The sequence below is a fragment of the Gossypium hirsutum genome, chromosome D02 (genome assembly GCF_007990345.1).
Source record: "Gossypium hirsutum isolate 1008001.06 chromosome D02, Gossypium_hirsutum_v2.1, whole genome shotgun sequence".
NCBI lineage: Eukaryota > Viridiplantae > Streptophyta > Magnoliopsida > Malvales > Malvaceae > Gossypium > Gossypium hirsutum.
In genome coordinates this window covers 6,123,000-6,149,817 of record NC_053438.1, presented here as the reverse complement: position 1 = coordinate 6,149,817, position 26,818 = coordinate 6,123,000, and the positions used below count along the sequence as shown (strand labels likewise).

The 26,818-nt window shown below is 30.4% G+C and overlaps 1 protein-coding gene and 1 pseudogene across 4 annotated transcripts; both read left to right on the top strand.

Moving 5' to 3' along the window:
• The first annotated feature begins 2,569 nt into the window (after window positions 1-2,569).
• LOC107932125 (uncharacterized) lies at window positions 2,570-5,780 on the top strand (annotated as a pseudogene).
• An 8,080-nt stretch (window positions 5,781-13,860) lies between these two features.
• LOC121214474 (uncharacterized) lies at window positions 13,861-17,816 on the top strand. 4 transcript variants are annotated; one of them, XM_041088178.1, is made up of 4 exons: window positions 13,938-14,298; window positions 14,992-15,082; window positions 15,506-17,300; window positions 17,396-17,816. In XM_041088178.1, exons 3-4 carry the CDS (start codon window positions 15,591-15,593, stop codon window positions 17,564-17,566), a joined length of 1,881 nt encoding a protein of 626 aa, XP_040944112.1. In that variant the 5' UTR covers window positions 13,938-14,298; window positions 14,992-15,082; window positions 15,506-15,590; the 3' UTR covers window positions 17,567-17,816. The 4 variants fall into 4 exon arrangements, with proteins under 4 accessions (XP_040944114.1, XP_040944113.1, XP_040944112.1 ...); XM_041088180.1 differs by lacking the exon at window positions 14,992-15,082 and having other exon boundaries at window positions 13,861-14,298; window positions 15,512-17,300; XM_041088179.1 differs by lacking the exon at window positions 14,992-15,082 and having other exon boundaries at window positions 13,937-14,298; window positions 15,531-17,300.
• The last annotated feature ends 9,002 nt before the right edge of the window (window positions 17,817-26,818 follow it).

Genomic DNA, 26,818 nt, shown 5'->3' with positions numbered 1-26,818 from the left:
GGTGAAGAACAAATGAGATGAATATGCTTACAAGAAAATAATATTTAATCTTGTCGAACAAGTTGAATCCGTATAGTACTATACTTCTTCTATTAGACGGGTTGTTTAGCTCTTAAAAACTGCACATAGCCACAAACCTCTTGTATTCTTGTTTTTCAATATTAGTAAATTTCTCCTCATCTGCTCGTGGTTTTTCTCGATAAAGATTTTTCAAGTAAAATCTATGTGTTTTTATTTTTCTTTCTTATTGTTTTGCGATCATTCCTATTGCCATTATCGACATATTTTACAAAAATTTTAATTTTTCACCGTGCAACAAACTTGTTTTCTAAATCGAATTTTGCCAACAGTACAGAGTTATACTGAGCTAGTGAAGGGGCTGATAAGACATATATAAATTTGGCTTAAATAATTTGTAATTAAGTTCCAACTCTACATATTAATCATAAACTGCTACAAAAGCAACATAGATTATGCTTTTATCCAATGACTTAATTATATATGTGTTACCATCGTAGGATATTTTTGATCCCTTGAGGTTAAATCCACTCACCTAATCTCATCCATTTTTATCTCGTGGTTACATTTGTATCTTCCATAATGAAAATGACAATTACTTATAAACAGTAGTGATAGTCATTCGCCCCAAATGAATAATCAATGTCACATTCCATTTTCATAGTTCAGGCAATGTCATTAAGAGAATATCATTAACTCTTTATTCAAGCTATGAATTCCACTATTGTTAGTGAAACCATGCCATACATAAGTCATGCACTCAATATACTAACTTTTGACCTACTACCGTGAGAGCACCAGTTTTTAATATATCAAATTACATGAGTTACATATACAATATCAACCACTTACTCAACAATAACTACGTGTAAACCATACAAAGGAGAACCCAACATCTATTCTTAACGAAATAGTTGTGCTATGCATATGTATGTCTATGAAATTTGACTTAACAAAGTGTTTCTCTTAACAAGATCGTGATCCACGAAGTCGTACCACAGTGATGGATGGAGAAAGACTCGATGAGTGAGCTACTCATAACATACACACATTATTTATTTATATTTTTGAAGATAAATTTTTTATATATTTTTTTCGAAAGATTTAAAAAAAATTAGGGTTTTTTTAAACATGATTGTTACTCCATCCAAGGTTCGAACTTATGCATGGATTCAGTTGTTTTTTTATGTATTAAATCCTTTGGAACAAAAAAAATGATCAAGAAAATTTAAAAACAAACAGAAAAAAAGAGTCAAAATCAACTTGACCTAATAAAACGGAGCATACGGTATTTCTTCTATTGTACTTTGTACGGTTTGAGCTAATATAAACGGAACTTACGGTTCTTTTTACCGCACTGTACGTTCCGTACTCGTTGACGTTATCCCCGTATGTTTCGTGTGTCAATTCACCAAACTAATCCGTACGGTATTTCTTACATAACTAATTCGTATCGATTTCAGTATATTTTGGTATATAATCTCGAATTTACGGATATTTTTTCCAACGTATCAATGTTTTTTTTTTCAAATTCATTAGTCTCCGTTGTATTTACTGAAAATATAAAATTATAAATATTTTTTATTTAACATTTAAAAAACTTTAAAAACACTAAACCGATTGATTTAATATTTTTAATATTTTTAACACTTTAAACACATTCATTGAATAAATAACTTAAGGTAATTAACAAAATATATTTATACATACTGAACCTCGAACCTATAACCTTAAAATCTCATTATATACAAGATTACTAAGTTAAATTTTGCAAATAAATTTCTGGAATATATAATTGATGTATTAAACAAATTAATGGGTTTATAATTAGAGGGAAATTTTCAGTTTAAGAAAACAAAGAAACTTGGTTGAAAATTCCAAACAAAAAGCCCAAGAATTGGGTAAAAGCTTTGGTCAGCTCAATTTCAGCTTAGCCAAATAACCCCTCAAAAAAAGAAAATCAAACTTCCACGTCATCCAAAATATCCACATGTCCTCAGCTTAAAATCCCACGTCACAAACATTTTCATATAATCCTTTTTATAATATTATTCGTGTCTTGTTTGTATTTTTGAAAATGATAGTGAGTAAAAATCCATGGCTCGACGTAATTTTCGTAGAGGATAGGAAAGAGAGTGCCAGGGTGGCAAACCCAGTTTCAGACATAACCCTAAAACTTCTCCAAATCTCTACATATAAACTTAGCTTTTGTTACCCCAAAAAAAAAGAACTTCCATTTTCCTTTGCTAATTAACTCTCTCTCTTTTTCTTCTTCTTCTTCTTCTCAACTCCCATGAAACAAACCTAATTTTTGTTTTTATTGTTCTAGATTTTCATGAACTAAAAACAACAACAACAGCATATGTTCTTGTTTCTTCTTCTTCTTCTTCCTTATATCTTTGTTCAAAATTTTTTTGTCATCTACTTTAGTTTTTCACTACATTTTAAGGTTTAGGGTGTAAACTTTGAATAGCTTTTTTTTTAAAAAAGTTTATTTCTTTTTTATTTGCCAATATTGAAGCTTTTGATTATTTGGGGTTCATTTAAAACAATGTTGCGAGACATGATTCATCCACAAGAACAGCAGCAGCTTCCCATTGTAATTCTCCGATTTCTTCTTACATTTTCATTATTTTTTTCATATTAATATTTAAAAAATAATAATAATTTCCTTTGAGTATTTTGGATTTACAAGTAATTTGTTTTGTAGATAAAATTTCTGGAAAAATTAAGTGATTATCTGAAAAGTTTACCATTTAATTAATAGGTTTTCATGCATGTTAACCTTTTGAAAAACCATTGTTTTTTTTTAATTAGGTTTTTTTCTTTCAGGTATTTACGTTCGAAATTATATACCAACTTAGAAACAAATAGTTTTATTTTTATTTTTATTTTTTATATAACACCCTCAGAAACAAAGATTTTCATGCCTTAAAGTTTGCTTTTTTTTGGTAAAAAATTAATTCTTATTTCATTTTTTTTAAAATTAATTAAAACCATGCATAATTTTACGTTTGAAAACTCTCAATATCATTTTTTAATTAAAAACTTTTTTTTGCATGTTTTTTTTTTATTACAGGACGATATATCGAGCCCTATTAGTGGTCCGATTTTCTATTTTTCCGACGCTGATTTATTCTCCGACGCCGGCCTGCAAAGCTCGGAGGTCACTTCGTCTAATTGTTGCTTCGACGAAAGCTCTAACTACAACGATAAGCTCACCAGCATGCCACCATCAGGGACTCCCACTGCCACCAACACCACCACCGCCAATGCCGCCGCCGCCACTGACACCGACAACACCACCCCCACCCCCTCCCCACCACCAACGATAACAACAACAATCTCTCCATAATTTTCGACTCGCCGGACGAGATCGACAACGACATTTCAGCTTCCATAGACTTCTCTCAATGTCAATCCCCTTCTTTTTCAGTTCCTCCCTTTTTAACTCAACAAGATCATCACCAATTCGACCTTCCTTTAGTGCAATCTCAAATCCAGTTACCCGCCGAAGTTGTCGACGGGCTCTCCCAATACGGAGGCGGTGATCATTTTCATCATCAAGGCTTTGTTGCGGCGGGAGCTCCTCTTATGGGTCCGCCGCCGCCGTTTCCGCCCGTATTCGATGATGATTGCTTGTCTTCGATGCCTTCTTACGTGCCTTTAAACCCTTCATCTCCTTCTTGCTCTTTTCTTGCTCCTTCAATGGCTGCGCCTTTCATGCCGATGAATGCTTTGACTGCCGATCATAATTCTGGGATTTTCGCCGCCGGGACCATTCTTACGGCTCCTCATGAGATGTTACCACAAGACTTGGAATTTCAAGGTGATAATGGTGGAATTTTCTGCCCGGATTCCATGCAACGGATTCTTAAACCCGGAGATTTACAGGTAAAATATGATTATTTAATTTTGGGTTAATTTCACAGAACCTCCCTAAACTCTTATTCAAATCCTAAATTGATCCTCAAATTTCTAAACATTCTAATTGAATCCTTAAAATATTAGTACTTTATCAACAATATCCTTTCTTTGATCGACCCATTAACCAAGCCATCAAATGTTAGATTGAATTTCTCAGCATTGGATTAAATTTTAAATATTGTGTATCTATTACATAAACCGCTTAAGCATCATTACATTTTTCTTAAAATATGAAATCCAATTTGTCCCACAAAGTAACTATACATATGTTTAAAATTCCATCTACTTGTTTTAAATACACTTTACGTTAAATCCAAATCCAAACTAATAATTAGATTGAATTTCTCAGCATTGGATTAAATTTTAAATATTGTGTATCTATTACATAAACAGCTTAAGCATCATTACATTTTTCTTAAAATATGAAATCCAAATTGTCCCACAAAGTAACTATACATATGTTTAAAATTCCATCTACTTGTTTTAAATACACTTTACGTTAAATCCAAATCCAAACTAATAATTAGATTAGTTGAAGAACATGATTGATACGATACAAACGTTTCTAAGACATAATTTAAGTGTCATCTATCAAATTAACCCTTTAAATTTTAAATTAGTCAAACTTTATTCGAAAAATGTTGGAGACTCATATCGATATACCGATATCTAAAAATACATCAAACGTTTGACTGCTCATATCCAAATGATCTAATTAATGCTTGATTTTAGTATTGAAGATAACTATATACATAATACAAATATTATTCTAATTTTTCAATTAATTAATTAATATTTTAACTGTGAATTGTTGAAAAAAAAGGGACTGAGCTGTGAGAATCAACAACTGGTTGGAGGAGCAATGTGCTCAACACCATTACCTACAGAGATGTCAAGTTTAGAAGATTCAACATTCAACAAAGTTGGGAAACTCTCTGTTGAACAAAGAAAAGAAAAGATCCTTAGGTACATGAAGAAACGTAATGAAAGGAACTTCAGCAAGAAAATCAAGGTACATACATACATGCATACACACATATACATGCATGCATGGACATAAGGTACTGATATATATATACATATATGTGAATGTATAGTATGCATGCCGCAAGACATTAGCTGATAGCCGACCTCGAGTGAGAGGAAGATTTGCTAAAAATGATGATTTTGGTGAAACCCAAAGGCAAGCTTCTATCAATCATGAATATGATGATGATGACCAAGTAAGTTCTTTCACATTCTTCATATATATATATATATATATATATATTACATCATCTGATGACACGTATTATTAGTTCAATTTAGTCTTTCTAAAGAGATCAAGTATTTGATAATTTTATTCAACCTTCAAAAACACGAAATTATTGCTTTCACCCTTTATGTCGTCATTTATTTTACCAGTGGTGCATATAATTATACACTTAGTGCATCAAATATAAAGCTAATACTATTTTCTTTTTCTTTTTCCGGATTCGTGTCACGCAGGTGGTTGTGAAAGAAGAGGAAGACATGGTTCATTCCTCAGACATTTTTACTCATATCAATGGTGTCAACTCTTTCGAATGCAACTATTCAATTCAGTCATGGATTTAAATAAAATAATTATATATATAGTTTTCTAACACAGATTTTTGTTTATGCAGCATTTGATCAGTTTGATCTTAAGAAGTTACTGTAAAAAATAAAGGAATAATTGGGTCCTTTATAAGTTACTCAGATAATCAAAGGCAGGAAAGGGATACCCTAGATACATAGTAAATAAAATTGTGAAACATGTACCTTTGTTTTGTAGTATAAAATTGAAATTTCTTCAAAATGAATGAGATTTTGCATTTTTGTAGTCAAATCCTCCTCTTTGGTTTTGTCTAATATTCCTTTACACCTGCTCTTAACTCATGAATCGAAATCGATTAAGATAAGGACCCTTATAGCAATTTTTCCCTTGCATTTTGGGCATAGTCCCAATGGGCTACAAATTCTTATGCTTCAACCAACTCAATAACATAATTTTTAAATTATCAGATTTAAATTTTAAAATATGAAAATTAAAGGAATTAAATTTATATTTACGATTTAAAGTATATTTTATCTTAAAAATAATGATACGGGTCTTCGGGCTGATCTGGCCCAAGTCCAAGTAAGAGGGAGAAAAATTGGGTTGTTATTTAGCCCATGGAACATTTTGCTTAGATATATTTTCAATAAATATTTTAATATTTAGTTATATTAATTTAATTATATAAATTTATGAATATTTCTCTTTTTTATGTTGAAATAAAGAAACATTCTAATGAGAATATACCATGACATTGAAATATTCAAAAGGTTTATATGCTTTAATTCAAAAGTTCAACGAATATTATTACACTATAAAAGAAAGAATAAAAAAAAAAGTTGACTTTTACTAGTGGTCCATAATGCTTTATATTTTCAAGCGCAAAACTTATAATTTAAGTTAGTAAGCGAAACATGTGATTAAGTTTGAAATTTATACAAAATTTTTAAAAGTTTAAGGGGTTTATTTAAAAATTTTAAATAATTTAGGGGCTTAAAAATCCCTAAATTTTGAGGGGTTTAATTAATATTTTTTAAAAATTTTAAGAGGTTTTATAAGAATTTTCAAAAATTTTGAACAACAAATAATCTCATTATAAATTCTGATCATATATGCTCTTTTTTGACACAATAACTAGAACTACCTATAACCCCTTCCCAACTCATAAATGAGAAAATAATGTGCTTCAACACACTAAAATATACCAAATTATAAAAATATAAAATTACAAAAATTATTTAAATTATTAAAAATGGAAAAAATATAAAACTACAAAAAGAATATAAAAATTTACAATTTTTTAAAAATTTATAAATTACATCTGCTAGAGCTTGAGTATGATATCATTGTCTCTTGGAAGGATGTCGACGACAATAATAGTTTTAGTTTTATAATTCAATTAATCAAAATTTATAATTGGTATATCTTTTTAGGTGATAAATTTGGATAATTTTTTTAAAATTATTTTAATAATAAAAAATAACATTATTTCAAATAAATAATAATTTAAATAATATTTTCAATTATTCCAAATATTTTTTATTATCTCGAGACAAAAGACAAAGTACTTGCCTCTAGATCAATATCTTAAGAGCTATTGTTGAATGTTTGGTCATTCTAAAAAACTTTGGTACAAAATAAAAATAACAGGATGATAGATGAAGGAAGGTTACTCCAAATATTAAATATGGAGCCGAGCAAATAAGCATGTTGTCAGTATCATTGGTAATAAATTGATTTAAAATATTAAAAAATTTGATGTAAAATGTTTATTCAAAATTTTTTTAAAATATTTTTTTTTATAAAAATGGTTTGTATTATTCAAAAATTTTAAAAATATTTTTTTATAGAAACTGTTTGTATTACGACATACAGTTTTTTTTATATCAAGTTTTCAATATTTTAAATGCGACTAGCAAAGGTATATTTTATTCTAAGATACAATTTTCTTTTACTAGTTTTTAAATTTTTTAATAATTCTTTTACAATCTTTGATGATTTTTAATAATTTTTTTACAATATTTTAGAATTTCTAATAATTTTTATATCGTTTGATATTTTTTTAATAAATTTTATTTATTTTTTATAATTTTAAAAAATCTAACATATTTTTTTATTTTTAAATAAATTATTTAATATTTTTAGGTTCTTTTCCTAGATGATGATGCTGTTATGGTTCACATGGTAATTTATGATTGGCTAGATATTCTAATTTCCAACTGATTCTTTTAACGTGAAAAGGACTGAACCGAAAACATCTGATAACATTAGAGACCAAATTTGAGACATTTGATAACATTAGAAACTGGAGTGGATAAAAAAAATTCAAGGACCAAATAAAAAAAACTATATACTTTAAGGACTAAACTATGTATTAAACCTCAAAAAATAATAGTATAGAAATATGTGAATGCCTCGAAAATTATTGAAGCATATAATATTTTCTGAAAATTGAAGTATATAAATGATACAAGAAAAACAAAGACAATTGAAACAACTTTTATCCATTTTGATGATTAGGGTTTTGATTATCGTTAATTAGCATAATGATTGTAAATTAAGAATATCCCCGCCCCTAACATATCTAAAAAGTGGATAATCATAATAAATTACTTCAATTATATATGACTTGGAAGGGGGCATAATCGAACCCTAAGTAATGATTTTGAAAAGAAGTCCTTGGATGCAATAATTTTGACTCAATGGGGGGGTTGAAAATTTTGAAAGGCTTAGAAGTTAGGTATGTTTTTGGGACGATAGACATTGGTTGATTGGTTCTAACAAGACAACAAAAGGATGTGTTCATTATTTTCAATAAGGTTGTTGGTTAGCCGGTTCCTAAGAACATCCAAAACCTTGCTTCACTTTAAAATATTCATCTCATTGAGTCAATAATTGTCTAATTTATGATCTTGTAGGACCCATTTCCTTTTTTTTAATTAATTATTTTTTGAATATTTAAATTTCTAGGAATTTGTGAGAATAAGCAATTAAATATATTAGTTAAACAATGTTGCATGCGAATCGAGAAAATGGGGTAAAGATTTTTAGGGTAATAAATATATATAATCCATTTTATTAAAAAAAAGTTAAATTAGCTTATATATATTAGATCAATGAGTCAATTGGTCATTCTTCTAAAAATTCTATTTATTTTTATTGTTAAAAATTAGTCATTGTATGTCAACATGAGATATATGTGGCATGCTACGTATCACTCTTTGGTTATTCATCAGTCATGCTAGTTTCAACAATACAAATGGATCGATTTTTTAATAAAAATGAACACTTTGCTCATTTTTTGAGTAGAGGGGACTTTAACCTACTTTTGGGTCGAGATAATTTGAAAATTTTCTTGTGAATTGAAACTATTTTTTTTGTGCTAAAAGGATTTAAATTAAACTATTAATTTTTGAAGGGACCAAAATTAAAGTTTATCCATCTGACCAAGAATCTAAAAAGGCTTAAATTAAATCATTACTTTTTTTGGAAAGGGCCAAAAATTGAAATTACACCATTTAATCAAATGCTAAAATGATTAAAATTGAATTATTAATTTGATGGAGGAGCAAAAAGAAAATCTATTTAATCAATATGGGCCAAGGCTCTCGTCAAATTTTTAGCCTCACCCTCAACCTCGGACACAGAGAAATATAAAACCAGCCTTCTTTATAAGAGTCACCCGCTATAATATCATTTCGCTATAACAATCAGATTTCAAGAATAACCGATTTTCTATGTTTTATTTTAACTTTCTATAACATCTTTTCACTTATAATAACATCCGAAGTTATAAAGTACATTCTTTATTAAATCAGTTCTCTAATATAGCATATCGTTTAAAATTTTAAGTGCAATTATAGTTATTTTTTATAAGCAAACTTATTAATTATATAATTTATTAAAAAAATGATCAAAAAAAAGATGTATTGATCATATTTTATTAAATGAAAATAACTTTCAACAAATAAAATTAAAGACATCAATTCAATAAAGTATTAAGTTCCCTGATTAAATATTCTATAAAATTATAAATTGACTACTTGAATTTAACAACTCATGATTAATTATTTAATTTAATTTGATAACTCGTAGATAACTCACACCAGTTAATTAAACGTGTTAGTTTTATGAACTCCATAACTATTCATGTGAAAAAATGTAAAATAAAAGATGCATAAAAGCAATAACGCACCTACTATACATGTTTTCAATGTTGTTGATTTGATTATCGCTTTCTTTATTTGATGAAAATTCACGATATTAGTTCTATGGTAGGTTTACAACAATTACCTCTTTATAACACGTAAAATATTGGTAAACAAGTGAGGTTTTCATTGTATAATTTTTTAAAATACTAGATTGTATTTTTGGGGGGCACAAATTGCACTATATGTAAACAAAATTGATAATTTAAATATTTTGTCTTTGGTGCCATTGTCTTATTTGTTCAAAATTTGAAATTATATTATTTAATTGGGAAATCAACGACATACCCTTTGAATGATTGAAGATTCTATGCCTTATATTTTACTTCAACGAATATGAATAACATATATAATTATGGGACAAAAATGAAAATTTGCAAGAATACTTTCGCTTTCATGTTGAATGAATTGATGTAAACAGAGGTATGGAAATTCCATAGGGAGTAGAAGAAGACTTGTAACTTGTGCTTTGGTGCAATCTTCTATGACCTCGACTTGAGGTTCAACCGGCTACGTCTTTGAATAATTAAATATAAAAATATATTTTAAAAAATTCAAGGTTAAAATCAACTCTATATATGTCAATTTAGTTTTAATTCGATTGACATGAGTATTGTTACTAATGCAGGACGACGTGGGTTCGAGTGCAGTGAAGTGCATTATCCTCCTATTTATAAGTTGGGAAGAGGCTATGGGTAATTTTAGACATGGTGTCAAAAAGAGTAAGATAAAATGACCCTAAATATAATGAAAGATCTTCTTCTTCTTCTTTTTTGTTAAAAATATAATTTTTCGAATTCAACTTTTTAAAATTTTTGGTTCTAATTATTTCCGATTATATCTCACTAGTTGAATTTTGATTCTTAAAGCAATAGGTCAATTCAATCCAATTTTGACAATATTCATTTGGCGTGATATAAAGTAAACATGTCTATGGATCAAGTCGAGTTGGATCATGGCCTGAAATTTAAAAAAGAAAATTGACCTACCCCTTTCTGGTTGAATTAAAAATTCCAAATTTATTATTTCAAAAAAAATCAAAAAAATTATATTATTTTTTATATATTATAACAAATTTTAATTAAAAATATTATTATTAAAATAGCAATTTAAACTAAATCAAGTAGCTTCCACCATTGAATAAGTTTATTATTAAATTTTATTTTTCTAATTTTATTACATTTTTATCTATTTTAATTTTTTTAAATGAAATAATTATTATTTACTCAAAACCTAACAAAAATCAATCCAAAAATTAAACATTTGCAGTGTGGTAGTTAATGACCTAATCTGATCCAAATTTCTTCACCTTTCTCTATCAAATTTGATGCAAAACAATGACCAAATTTCCATGCAAATATATTTACATGAAAAAGAAAAAAAAAGTCAAAAGTTTTGGGCCAAATGAAATAATGGGATTTTGAAATTTGATTGTTTAAACATTAGAAGCAAAAATATATATAGAGAGAGAGAGAGAGCTGTCCATGTCATATGGCACTTAATGCTCAAATTAGTGGAGTTACCATTTTTTTTACACATAAAATTCATATAATATGGCCCATTAATTGGACTCACCACAATATTTGGCATTGAGACCATCAACCACTTACAATGCACAAATTCAAATAAAAGAGGGAAAATAACTCAAATTTTGATTTTTAAATTTGTTTGTCTTGGAGAAATTTCCAAATTTTTTAAAAAGATAATGTTTTTTAAAAATAAAATGTCTATTTTTATTTAGAAATAACATGGGGACATTTGTTTAAATGTGTTTATCAATTATTGTGTTATATGCATGGATAAAATGTACCTTACTAATTTATCAAAAAAATATCTTACTAGCTATTCATTTTTTAATTAAATATGTTAAATTACACTCCTTTCAAATTTAAATTTTAGTCTATATATTATTTTATTTAAAATTTTTATTTTTCTATCTAATTTTACCATTAAAATTAGTGATACCAAAGGTAAAATAACTTTTTTAGTCCTCAATATTTGTTATTTTTTCAATTTGGTCATTACCGTTTAAAAGTACATAAAATTTGTTAAAAATAAAAAAATATTTTTTTTCATATTTAAAAATATATAAAATATAAAAATTTTAAATTATAAATATTAAAAATAAAATAAAATAAAATAAAATATCTTAGTAAATTAATATTAATTTAAATATTATAAAAAGTATAGAGACTAAATTAGAATGTGTTCCTCAGTCTGCACTTTTAGATTTATGTTACTTGAATTTAAAAGTAACCCATAAAAGTATACATCCTATATATATTCAAAGTTTTAAAATTTGATATGTTTAACTGAAATGTTCTTAAAAAAATTGAATAACAACTCAGAAAGAGAGGGTTGTGGAGTCCAGTCTCTTAAAATGAAAAAGTTTTCATTTAATTCATTTATAATTTATAAAATTTTAAATTAACAATGATAAAATTAAATTTTGGTCTCCCTAAATATATAAAAATTTAATTTAATCCTCTAAAAATTATAAATATATAGATTATTAAAATAGAGAAATTATATTTTTACCATCATAAAAATATATAATTTAATTCCGACCCCCCAAAAAATTCTAATTTTACTCCTGTCTTTAAGTCGTATTTTTAAATCCGCCACTGATTATAAAATATTCTATTATAATCTATTCTAGATAAGTAAAATAGGGAATCAAATTAAATAAAACAAATTAGGGTTCAAATGAAACAAAAACAAAGCTTATGAACAAGACAAGTACATGAGAAAAAGACCAACATGCAAAAGATGCTACGGCGTAGACTCAACTCAAAAATATTTTAATATTTTAATTATTAATATATATACCACCCTATATCAAAATTTATATAGTAAGTTATATAATTTGATATTCGAGTTTGATTTTTTTAATATGATATCCGTAATTTTTTAGTTAAATTTGATATTTATATTTGACAAAAGTTATATATTTTTTATATATGAATATAATAATGTTAATTTTTTAGTGTTTAATTCAAATTTGATTTGATGAATGTTAATTGCTAATATAGTCCGATAGAAGCGTTTTGATTCGGGTTTTAGGGGTTGATTTGATGAAAGTTAATTGTTAATAGTAATAGCTAATTATGAATTTTCATCAAATCAACTTTAGAACCCGGATTAAATACTAAAAAGTTAACACGTTAGCTTCAAATACTAAAATGTATAACTTTTATCAAATATAAATACAACTTTGGAAAAAAAACACAAGTACCATATTAAAAAAATACTAAACTTAAGTACCAATTTATATATTAACCAATTTTTTGTGTTATGTTTCTTCAAGTTGAACAAAAGAAAAACAAGAGTACCAACTTGTAAGAACTTTAAACCTTATTACCCTAATAAAAAAAAAAGAAAATTCAAAATCAATGTTATTCTTTTGTCTTTTTTTTTCTCTCTCCTTCACATGTATTTTTTAAAACACCCCTTTTTTTTTGGTTAAAAAAATAAAATATTAAATTGTTAAAAAAATAAAATATTTAATAAAATTTCCATCAAACATTAAAAGAAGAAAAGTCCATTTTCAGTTGATGCAAGTGACCATCCCTTTCTCTCTCTCTATTTTGGCCCTTTTAATGGATTTCTCTTCATATATCCTGCGTTCCAGCTCAACCTCCTCTTGTTATTTATAGGTTAAATTCTGCCATTAGTCCCCGTACTATGTAAAAGTTGTGAGTTTAACCTCTATATTTTAATTAGATCAAACTTAGTCCCTGTATTTTTTGAATTGATTAAATTTAATCTTTATACTTTTTGAATTTTAAAATTTCAAGCAAAACGAAAACAGTTAAATTATGCTATTATCTCTTACTATATGTAAAGTTATAGATTTAGTCAAATTAAATTCATTAACCGACTTTTTAAAAAGTAACATCTAAAAATAATACGCTGACATATTATTACACATGAGATAATAATTTTGTCGTGTCAAATTTTGAAAAAAAAAATTAACTTAATGAAATTAACAGCTACCACTTGGTAAGATTGTAATTTTAAAATTGAAAAGTACAAGAACTAAAAGAACTAAATTCATAACTAATGCGTAGTAGAGGGACTAATAGTGGAATTTAACCTTATCTACATGTTTGTATTTTTTTATTAGCTTAAGAAAAGGTGAACAAAAATGGGTCCTACTTGAAACCATGGAAGAACATGGAAAGAACACAAATTCCACAAAATAAATTAAAACTTAGCTTATATTATGACACCATTTTTCAATTTCATCAATCCCTCCCCACTACTTTTGCTTCAGTTTTTGGGTGCTTTCAGCTTTGGTTTGTTATATATCTTTCTTAAGCAAAACAAGCAACCTTGATTAGTGCCTTAAAACAGTTTAAACCTTACCAACTTTCACTATTAACAAAAGCAATATATACACACACATATATATACACAGTGCTTGAAAGCTTGTATTGTTTGCCTTCTTCCCTTTTTTTGCTCTTTCTATCAAACTGAAAAAAGCTGCCCTTTTTTTTTGGTTACTTGGAGCTTTCAAGGTCAGGGATTAAACGGGTGATTAACCCTTTTTTTTGGTTGATCTTTCTTGGATCCAATTTCCTTGAGGTAAGAGAAAGGAAAAAAATAAAGTTCATCTTTTCACTTATTCTATGCATAAAAGTTCGCAACTTTCTCCTTTGCTTAATACCCAATTAATTCCCAGTTTTGTGCTAAAAGATTGAAATTTTCTTTTGATGGAGTTTTATGTTTCAAAGAGTTCAAATTTCAAGAACCGCATCAGTTTTGTCTCTAAAGTGTTTGTAATTTTTGACTGATCTGCTCTCAATCTTTTATACTATTTGGATAAATTTTGAGTTTAGTTAAGCTGTTTAAGGCCATTTATTTCTGGTTATGGTGTTTTTAAATGCCTTCTTTATCCATTCCTTTACCATGTTTATATTCTTGATGTTGATGTAATCATGGCTTTTAAATTTGATTATATGCCATAATTATGATTCATAAATATTAAAAAAAGAAAGGTATTATATTTATATTATGTCATGAGAATAAATGCAATAAAAAAGACAAAGGAAAGTATATGGTCCTTGTTTTCTTCTTCATTAACTTTCACATATAGAACAATAAAAAAATTTATTATCATAATTGGAAATAACATCACCAACAAGATATTTGTATATATTTAAAAAAAGGGTTTCTCTTAAAATTCTCATTTTGTTCTTAAATTTGATTTTTTTAGCCCCTTAGATTGGCTAAATTAGCTGTGTTTTGATAGAATACTTATTTTGCTGTCTTAATTAGGACAGTGGGAATGTTAAGTGTCTGGTTATTACAGGGGAATCTTTTACCATGGATGGCATACATACATACGTGGTTAGTGATATATGTGTAGGTAGGTATGTACATGTATATACATATATACCTTTCTTTGCATGTATGTAGATCTATATATATGCTTACTTTACTGGGAATGGATGTTTTTATGTAATATATGTATATGCACATGTATCTTTCTTTGCATCTTTTTGAGTTTCTGAATTAGTTCGAATTGCATATTTCGAGTCTAGAGATCATCCTTTCCTCTTCGTTGATTTTACCGGAAGGGTCTTACTTTGCTTCCTTTTCTTAGCTAGAAATGAATGCTTTCCATATGATTCCTTTTTATGTTTTATATGGAACCGTTACCTGTTTTCACTATGTTTGCATTGGATTTTCTGTAGTACACGAGTTATAGCTTTGTTGCAGTGTTTACTGTTTGTATTTGCTTCTTTTGTTTTCGTTCTGTTTTGATGTAAATCTTCATCTTATTCTTCAGATTCAGTGTGAAATTTTCTTGGCAGAAAATGATAACGAGGCGTGTGCATCATTGTTAGCCACCATATATTTAATCGAGACAGAAGATGGATGATGCGTTTGGTAGTGGTCAGAAAGATGACCAGGGGAAAGACAAGCCGCTGCAAAACTTGGACAATAACAGGGACATGTCGGGAGAGAATGGATTGGATTATTCCGAATTAAAATTGAAAAGGCTGGCAAGAAGGGTAATCCCACAGCATGCTCTGATATTAAGTGTTGGTAATCGATTAGAGGCTGGAAAAAGTCCTGTGAAGGATTCATTTCTTCCGAGTATTTTTAGTGTATGCAATACAGTTCCGAGGCATGTAATTACTCTAGATGAGAAATACCTTCGTCGTTGCCTGGAATTGATTTGTATCAATGCAGCAAAAGCCGCTCAATGCAACATATCCGAGAGCTTGAGCTCCGTAGAAATGAGCATTTTATCCGATGGATTGAATTCACCTAACATCGGGGATGAAGATGCTTGTGACTTCCAAAGGTTTGTTTTTGACCGTCCACTAGCAGTTGGGACTGGTGGAGTAGTCATTCGTCCTGTAGGACAGTGGGTCGTAAGTTCAAAAACGGGCAGCCGGAGTATGGCGAATATATTGAAGAGCCCGTTGTTACAGAAATTCGGTGCATCGGATGTCAGTCCAAGTTCGAATGCTTTTAAAAGATCAGTAAGTTATGACTTCATGAATTCTCCTGGTAGTTTCAGTAACTATTCCTCACATAAGCTAGGAAGTGAAACACCCATATCCAAAAATCATAAATATGGATCCGAGACTGCGCATAAACAGCGTGTTTCCGAGTCAAGTACAGACTCAACATGCTCTGACCAGTCATTTTCTTCTACTTCTACGGCAATTTCACGGGGAATGCTTCAATGCACATGGAAGGGTGGGATTCCATATTTCGTTTTCTCCTTAGATAATCGGAAGGAGGTATATGTAGCCAATTTGTCAAAGGAAGGATCAGCTCGGGGTAAGGGTCCAGACTTTATGTACTCCTTTCATTCAAGCAAGGGTAGCCATAAGGAACACGGGATTAGTGATGATGAGTCACACCTTGTTGCTAAGATGAAGGTAATGACTTCTTTCTCGATCTGCCCCCAAGGTTCTAAAATCATGGAGACGGAGTTCGTTTTGTTTAGTGGTAATGAAACTTTTAACCCGGAGGTGCAAACTCCGAGCTATAACCATAGGAAGAATAAAGGTCTACCGAAAAAGGTAGTGGAAGCATTCAAGAGCAGTCACTCATCCAAGCCGAGAACAATGCGGAGATTATGGTCTAGTTCCATAGTTGAGGATTCTTCTTGGGGTCCATGCCAGGATACAGTCAACGGTCCTAATTCACTCGATAAAATGGATCTCTTAGAGGAAGAGTTTTCACCAAATCTTGAATTGGCCTCCATTGTCGTGAGGAACCATTTGCCTAAAAATCCTCTGCCGGAAGTTGGAGGTTGGGGCTTAAAGTTCCTCAAGAAAGCGGGGGTTACTGCAGCAGCCTCGGTTCCATGCAATTGTTCTCTGAATACCGATGATTGCTCAACAAGTACAGATATCCTAGTCCCGGCAGGCATTCATGGTGGTCCAAGAAATGATGGCCCTTCTTCTCTTATCGAAAGATGGAGATCCGGTGGACATTGTGACTGTGGTGGTTGGGACTTGGGCTGTCCGCTGACCGTACTTAGAGCCAGAGCAAGTAAGCAGCGAGGTTTGCCTTCAACAGATCCCTCTGAGGCATGCATGTTATTCGATTTTTTCGTTCAGGTAATGTCAGTCATTCCCTATGTTCGAACAACAAGCGATTATATAACACAAATAGTCATTGCGATAACCATTGCTTCAACTTTGAAAATTTTCAGGGCTCGAAGCACGGTAGCCCGACATTGAGGATAGCAAATGTTCATGATGGCCTGTATTTTCTTCATTTCCAAACAACACTCTCAGCCCTGCAGTCATTCTCCATTGCAGTGGCATACATCCATGCTCAAAGTCCAAATTTCCGACAGAAAAATGTAAAGCTGTCGAGGTAGCAAGAACACCGGTCCGATGTTTATGTTAGTATACACGTATCGAGATCGGTATCTTAATATATATAGGTTTGTTTATAATAGAATTGGGAAATATTTGGCTTTTCTCATAACAAAATGATAGTGTAACTTTATTATGCATTTTGATTGAGTGATTTTTATACTAAAATGTGGTCATTGAACTAATTAGAAGTGAAATTGAAGCATGTAACTCATCATTTGCACTTTGAGTTTTTATGACTTCATTTTTCAACTATTTCTCTTCCAATTTTTACTTTCGGATATAGAGGTAATTAATTGTAGTTGGATTCGGTTTTAGGATAAAAAATATTATGATTATTATGCATTAGCATTTTAGTTTTTTTTTAAATGAATCGAATAACACGGATAATCAAATAAATCAAATTTCATTGTAAAATTCAAAAATTAAATTCATTTAATTCTTACTATATTTATTTTTTAGTCATTCTATCATTTAATTTTGCCTTTTTATATCATCAACTACTTCACTAACAGTGATAGTTTTTAAATTTGACATAATAGCAAGTTTAATTAATTTTTTAAAAAATTAACTCTTAATATTTATGCGTTGTTTAATTTGGCCTCTCGTTTTTGTAATTTTGCTTTTCTTTGTAATATTAAGGGCTAATTTTAAAAGAATGAGAAAATATGAAAAATTATTATCTTCGATTTTTGGGTTTTTTTTTACATATTTTCAATCAAATCTAGCCAATAAATTTTATTTTTATTTTTATTTTACTTTTTAGGTGAAAAGGTCACAAAGAAAAGTAAAACTGAAAAAAGATCAGACTACACAATGTGTAAATATTAAGAGTTAGATTTTTTAGAATCAAGACTAAATTGACACAATACATAAGTGTTGAAGGTTAAATTTGCTATTATATCAATTTTAAAAATTGCTTATGTTAGCTAAGCATGCAACTGGGGACCAAAAAAGATAAATTTGATGATTAACACAATGTATATATGTTGGTGATTAAAATTGTCATTATGCCAAAGTTACCATCATTAATCGGACAACTGGTGATAAAAAAAAGATAAAATTAAATGGTTGGGTGACCATTTTGTAATATTTCATAATTGAGTGATCAAATTTTTTTTACTAAAAATTACGTGACTACTAATGTAGTAATAATATTAAAGAAAATAAAATAGAATTTAATCCGGTTCAAATAACTATGTGTTGTTGACTTAGAATCAAATTTCATCATAATTAATCCCAATGAGTTAACTTGAGTTATATAACAAGTTTGAAATACATTAGATACAAATCACTAAAAAAACATAATTAATAATTTTGAACAGAATTCACACACATAATTTACGCACAATGTGATTCAAACTTGGACACTAAGACTTTGTTTGGTTGGGTTGATATTCTTGTATTGTATTATTTAATACGTCAATATTACATAACTTACAAATAATTACGTGTTTGATAGAGGTGTAAATTAATACATTAGATGAAACAGTAAGTAGGTATTTTAATAAAGTCCTTATTAGTGTTATTAAAATCCAACTCTTGCTATTTAGAAAGACTGAACTTATTTGTAGTGATTCAACCAATGACAAGTAAAATGGTTCAAGGTAATTAACTAAAAATAATATTATTAATTTGATATACATTTTACTAATATTAGTTAATTTACGTAACCTTTGTATTTACGTGCTATTAAAATTGTATTGGGGTATTAGATAGAACCCACGTCAAAATGCAAGTGTCACATGAAAATAAACCTAGATATAGTACAAGGAAAAATGAGGTAGCCATTAATGTTTTAGGGGCATGTGCCCTTGACATGCAATTTACATACGTATTATCTGGTTGGGAAGGGTCAACAGCTAATGGGAGAATTATTTGAGATGCTTTGAGTAAGAAGAATAGCTTGAAAGTACCTATTGATATGTTTCTTTAGGTTACAGTAATAATTAGACTTCCTACTAGGCACTCTAAACTATTAAATTTGAATTCTTGTTTAACAAACTAACTTTTAGATTATTTGTTATAAATTTTACTAGGTTGCTATTACTTTGTTGATACGGGTTGCACACATTCAGAATGGTTTTTAGCACCTTTAGAGGGCAATGATATCACTTAACTAAGTTGAGATGTGGTTACCAACCCACCACCGTTAAAGAGTTCTTCAACATAATGCATGCTTCTACAATAAATATATTTGAAAAGTGTTTTAATTTTTTAAAGATGATATAGGGTATACTTAGGAGCCTTTCTTTCTATCCCATTAAGATACAAAATCGAATTATTTTTGCATGTTGCTTGCTGCACATTTATATTCCAAAGGAAATGTCTCATGACCCTTTGGAATGTGATGATGAAGCTTCGAGTGGTAAAGAGGTCGAGGATATTTATACCTATGAAGCAGTAGTTTCTGGAATTGAGCCTACAAATGAGTGTAACATGTCTAGACAATAATTTACTACTGAAATGTTTAACGAATGGAGGGCTTCTCGATCAATGAGGTAAAATAATGGAACAACTTGAATTGAATTAAGTTGTATGAACCTGTCAAAAAATGTTGAACTAATTTTAGTTGTTAAAGTGCAAACTATTTTCCATAAACATTCTATTTGTAATTGCATGAAATGTGTTTCTTTGTAATATTTATTTAAGTTTAACTGTATTTGACTATTTGTTTTAATTAGTTATATTTGATTTGGTAATAGTTATGTTATATTATGTTATTCTATTTTGGCATATATTATTAGTAGGATGACAAGTCACGAGGTGAATCTTAAAGGTGGTAGTTCAAGTAGCAAGTCCAATAGGAGACATTGGACAGATGAAGAAGATAAAATGTTGACGCAATGTCTTGTTGAGTTGTACCACTTAGGCATCCACAATGTTGATTGTGGATTCAGACAAGGATAACTACTTGTGCTGGAAAAAATGTTACAATCAAAACTCCTCTGTGGTTTCAAAGTTAAACCTCACGTCAGCAATACGTTAATGGCAATTAGAAAGATTTGTTCAATTGTATATGACATGATTTATAGAAAACACACCAACGACTTTGGATGGGATGCCATGAGGAAAGTGGTGACAACTAAGCAAGCGATGTGGCATGATATCGTTAAGGTAATTATATGTAACACCCCGAATTTTGGGGTTAGAAATTTAAGCTTTGTGGTTAGGGTCAGTGAGTTGGTTGTGCTATCGGGTTTAGTTGTACGTTTAAGTGTTAGAATGGACTTGTTGGTCTGGTGGTTAGTTGTGTGTTAGCGTGTTTGAACCTTTGTGTGTGTGTTTTAGAGAAATATTTTTATTTTGTTAAATAGTAGACTTGTTTAAGTTTAAAAATAATTTTTAGTTTTATTATTTTTATTGGTTACTGGTTTTCTTTTCACATTCTCCTCTCCCTCTCCTTGGTTTTTTTCCTTTTATTTTTCTTTTGCTTTTATTTATGTTGGGAAACGGTTTTTCTTGCAGATTTCAAAAAGCTTCACTCATTTGTCGTCGAGTCGGTGTCTAGACGTCATTGATCGCGAATCAGGTGTGTGATTCGAACCTTCTCTAATTTATTTGCAAGTTTTTATTTCGAAATTTCTTGAATGTGCTCTAAACCGTTGATTTTGGGTATTTAGTTATTGATGAGGTAAGGGGAATACTACGCATTTCGATATATTTTTGTTATTGCAAAGGTTGGAGACTGATTTGACAGCTAAAACGACGATTTTGGCCTATTTCAAAGTGGTTTTGTGACCACTTGGGTGGCCACACGTGTGCCTGTCCACACAGCAATGTGGAATTAGGAAATAGGGTTTTCGGGCAGGATTAGGTGCCACACAGCCGTATGGTTGATTTGGGGAAATTAGTTGATTTTCACACAGCTGTGTCCCCTAGGCATACATGCATTTGTGTTTGGGAATTAGGGATTTAGTTTTGGTGCCACACAGCCTAGCCACATGGCTGTGTGGCTAACTTGGGGACTTATAGATCCTACACGGGCGTGTGTTTTGGACACACGGCCGTGTCCGGTGGGCACACGGGTGTGTGAGACCTTCACACGGTCGTGTCTGTCTTGTACTCTAATTTAGCACAAATGGACAGAGAGTTACACGGCCTATTCACACGACCATGTCATTGGTTCACACAGGCGTATGCTTCAGCCACACGACCATGTGCCTCCTCGTACACGGCCGTGTGCCTCCTTCCACATAATCGTGTGCCTCCTCCCACACAGGCTTGTTGACCCGCACACAACCTAGGTATTTTCATACAGCCAGAGCACACAGCCGTGTGGTCCTAAGTCACCAATTTTAGTTCTGTGTATGTTTTTATTTGAAAATGTGTCTGTGTGTTCTAACCCTTGGCTAGGCTTTAATGAGGGTAGTTAAGACTCTGATCTGGGCTTCGACTTATGTGTTATTTGTGACTGTTGTGTGAGATGTCAGATTCTAAACCCGGTTAGCTGGGTGTGTGTGCATGTCTGTTTCTGTAATAGCCCGATTTTAGGCTTAGTCGGAACAGTGGTTTCGGGACCACAAATCCGACGAAAAAAAAATGTAATGGCTTGAATTTTCAGAGGTGTCGGAACGGTGATTCGAGATCACTAAATTCGACAAATGGATAGAAAATATTATTAATTTAGCAAGTATAAGTTAAATATGAAGTTAGGAAAATTTTTGAAATAGTGAATAGTGCACTAGAAATAAATATTAAAATAATTAGAATCGAAATGAGGTATCAAGACCTCGGGGATTTTAAACTGAGCCATAAATATTTTTATAAATATTTATGGAGTGTTAAAAAGTTAGTATTAAAGTTTCGTTAAGAAATTTTAAAGTTCCGATAATTAATTGAACAAAAAGGACTAAATTGTAACAAATGCAAAATTTTGGGAAATGATTAAATAGCTTAAATGATAAAAGGAAGAGGGCTTAAAAGCAAATAGACCCAAGGTCTATTTGGGCTGGACGGCAGAGGCATGAAATCAGCAAGAAAGTAAGGAGAATTAAGGGCAAAATTGGAAAATTGCAAAATTTGCTTAATAAAGTTAGGACCCAAGTGGAATTATCTAGATTTCTCTTCATTTTTCTGAATTCTCATCAGCTAAAACACCATGGAAGGGCTTCTTCAAGCTGGTTCTTCATATTTTTATTACAAGTAAGTTCAATTCTTTACTATTTCTTGAAATTTTTGTATTTTTATGACTTTTACAACTAGGCCCACTTGTTAAATTCATTAGTTTTTGATTTTATGAAAGAAGTTGAAAGTTGATATGAATATGTGCTGGAAGTATATGATGATTTAGCATGAAATTAGAGCTTTAAATTGTTCATATGCTGATTTTATTGAAAGAATTGAATAGAAAGTGAATGTTTGGGACCTAATAGTAAAAGAGTTTGAAGATAGAGTTATATGTGGCAATTCTGAATTTCAATAGTTGTGTAACAACTTATAATGTCTAGTAAAGTACTAATTGAGAAAATTAGATTAATTGAGGGGTTAATTGAGAAAGGACCGAATTGTATAAACTGTGAAATTTGGGGCAAAATGGAAATCAACATTTTGCACTAAAGCAGTTTTGGACAGCAGCAGTAGTGTAACTTTGAAAAATCACCAAAAATTGTAGAGATTGAATTATAGGATGAATAAAATATGAAATTAAAGCTTATTGAGTCTAGTTTCTTATAAAAGAAATGATGTGAGAAATGGAATTGTAAATCATGAGATATAATAGATTTTGTGAGACAAGGTCAGAATGAATTTGGGTTCCCCTGTTCTGACTTTGGAAAATCATTAAAAATTGTACAGAAATGATTATGAGTTATAGTTTATATGGTTAGAATCCTTAATGAGTCTATTTTTAGAAGAAACAAGCTAAAACATCATCCGAATTCTGTACAATGAGATAATTAATTTTTAGTGAAGAGTGGTCGGAACTGTCAAACAGCGAAACAGGGGAAACTTTAAAGAATAAACTGTACTATTTGGCTGAACCAAAAATTATGAAAATTTTATGGTATGAAGATATGTGAGTCTAGTTTCAGGGAAAATGAACGGATCTTAATTTGGAGCTCTGTAGCTCCGGATAAAATAATTTAGTGACTCTAACTCGGATAAACAGCTTTGAATATACATGTTAGTGAATATTGAAATTATGGTTAATGTTGTTTAAGTGTGTTATACACATTAAGGATGTGGAATGGAGAGGAGGAGGAGGAAAATTGGGAAATATATGAATGATTCGTGTATAAATGGTCATATGTTTGATTATAACTTATAAACGATGAAATATGAATGATGCTTATTTTTGTGCATTATTGGTCATGGTTTAAGCTCATGTGTGAAAATAAAGTTTCATAGTATGTGTGTATGGTATATTCAGTATATGATTTGGCATGAAATAATACCATGAATGGTTTATGAATTAACACATGTTGGTAAGCCTGATATATGAATAAATGATCAAATTGAGCGGAACGCCGGATTTGAGTACTTCTGATCAAGTGATAAAGTGATAAGTGGTAGCTTTAGCTACACTTATCTGATCAAGTGACAAGTGGAAAGTGATAAGTAATAGCTTCGGCTATACTTATCTGATCAAGTGATAAAGTGATAAGTTATAGCTTCGGCTATACTTATCTGATCAAGTGACAAAGTGATAAGTGATAGCTTCAGCTACACTTATCTGATCAAGTGACAAGTGGAAAGTGATAAGTGATAGCTTCGGCTACACTTATCTGATCAAGTGACAAGTGAAAAGTGATAAGTGATAGCTTTAGCTACACTTATCTGATCAAGAGACAAAGTGATAAGTGGCTACACTTATCTGATCAAGAAACAAAGTGATAAGTGGCTACACTTATCTGATCAAGGGACAAGTGATAAGTGATCATACGTAAGACCATAGTTATACTATGGCAAAGTGAAAGTGAAGTACTCAATTTTCCGTGACCGTTCCCTAATTTGATTAAGGATGGTAAGTGACAAATGGGCCCAAAAGAATTAAAGTAAATGGATTAGTGGCAGTGTATTTATATCAGGACGATGTTGTTATTCAAACTAAAGTGATATTTTCATTGCTAAATTGAGAATTTCATAAATGTGTTATTGAATGGTATAATCAATAAACATTGAGTTAAATGGTAAATACGTATTAGTTTTGAATTTGATGTCATTGAATTGTACGTGAATTAAATGGAAATTTCTAGTGATATGATTTAAATTATGAGCATGAGAAATTGCGAATTGAATGAAATGGAAATGAAGCATTAAATTGCATGAGTATGTATCGGGTCTCGCAGGCCCTAATTATTATGATTATAATATTTTGAGGATATATTGTGAAAAGTTATAGAAACATGTTAATTATTTTTGAAAGTTTTAATTTTGATGAAATTTTATAACTCGGTTAAATACGTTTACAAGTGTATGTGTTTTGTTAATGCCTCGTACCCTATTCCGGTGTTGGATACGGGTAAGGGGTGTTACAGTTTCTGTCTGACTGTCTGTCGATATGTTCATTGTTTCTGTGACATTGTACGCATACATGCACTTGCATAAATAAATTTTTGGGTTGGTTGTGAAGAGAAGGAAGACTGATTCTAATCTGATCTGGCAATCTAACTGCAACATATCTGTACAGCGGTTTACCGCACTGTACCGCATGTATGTCAGCCTTGCTGCGTACTATCATCTGGCAGTTTAGACTGCAACATGTCTATACAGCGGTTTACCGCAATACACTGTACTGCAGATACGCCAGCTTTGCTGCATATTATTATCTGAGTGGCTTAGTCCACATGCATGGTGTGTAGGGTTAGATGGGCCTTTCAAGGCCCTATGTGGTGTGTTTGGTTAGATGAGCTTATACAGCTTTTTTGGGGTGTGATTGGGGGACGGAGAGGTGTGTTGGCTGGATGGGAGGGTTTTTATTACTTGATTGCATTCATACGCATCTATTTGAGTGTTCTGGGTATAAGATTATTTGACTACATTCTGTCTGAATGAATAGCACTTGTGACTAAGTGTCTGTATATGACATGGTGTGCTTGAATCGTTACGTTCTGTTGGGATGTTGGTTTCAAGTTTACTATTTGATTCTGTGTATATCTGAAAGTATGTTTCATTATTAAATTGAGTTCCGTAATTCTGTTGTTAGTCACGTGTCAAACTCACACTGAGCTCGTGTAGCTCACTCCCTTAGTGTTTCCCCTTACAAGTACATTTCTGAATTTTGATGCTGGACTCGGTATGCGAAGGTCTTGGATAGTCTCGGTTAAAAATAGGCTTTAATAGTATTTTAATAATTTCTGAGTTTATAATCAAACACCTTGAATTGTAAGTACTATTTTAAAAACTGTGGTACGAAATTTTGTGTTTTACGCATGTAAGTGTCATTAGGACTGTATTTTCTTTTGAAATATCAGGATTATATAATTGAGAATTTTACGTAACTTAAATACTGTAATGTTTTTCGGTTTGTTAAACTAAAACTTTTTTACGATCACTTCGGTGATCAATGTGACATTCGAAATTCGGTCAAATCTTTTGAGTCAGTTTTGGGCGTTACATTATATAAATTATGATTTTATATTAATTCTATATTAATATTTGATCAAGTCTACTAATAATTTGATATGCATGTAGAGTCACAAGAAAGTAACCTCATTCAAGACTAGGACACTACCATATTTTGAAGACTTGAGTATGATATATGGTAAAGATCGTGTGACTAGAAAGAATGCTCAAACACCAATCGACATTATTGAGGATCTGGAAGGAGAGGAGAATGACAATGGTGGAACTGAGAACATTGAAAATGGTATAGGTGTGGAAGAAGATTGCTTTAATGGAATTGAAATGTTGATTTGTCAATAGATTTCGAGGATAATAGTCATTCAAGGTCTCCATCTACTAGTAGAGTCAAGATAAGAAGGGTCGATGGAGTTAGAAAAACTAAGGTATGAATACTAGTGATAAGGTTGAGTTTTATGGAATTGTCGAGATATTGAGATGCAAATGATCGAGGCTACAAAAGAATTAATAAAGAGCTCAGGGACGAAGCAGTTGATCTTTCAAAGATCTATGCAACTTTTGGATGAGTTTATGAAAATTACAGGAAGATCTCTAGTAATTCAATTAATATGCTCATTTTCTTCACTATCTCAGATGAACCAAAAAAAAGATATGGGTGAGAGGATTCTTATCTGAGGGAAATTAATTATCTAAAATTTAAAGTAAATGAACTAATTAGTTGGCTTGATAAA

Coding starts and splice junctions, on each gene's coding strand:
- LOC121214474 (XM_041088180.1), top strand. CDS start 15,591: ATGGATGATGCGTTTGGTAGTGGTCAGAAAGATGACCAGGGGAAAGAC. Junction 17,301..17,395: donor TATTCGATTTTTTCGTTCAG/GTAATGTCAGTC, acceptor GAAAATTTTCAG/GGCTCGAAGCACGGTAGCCC.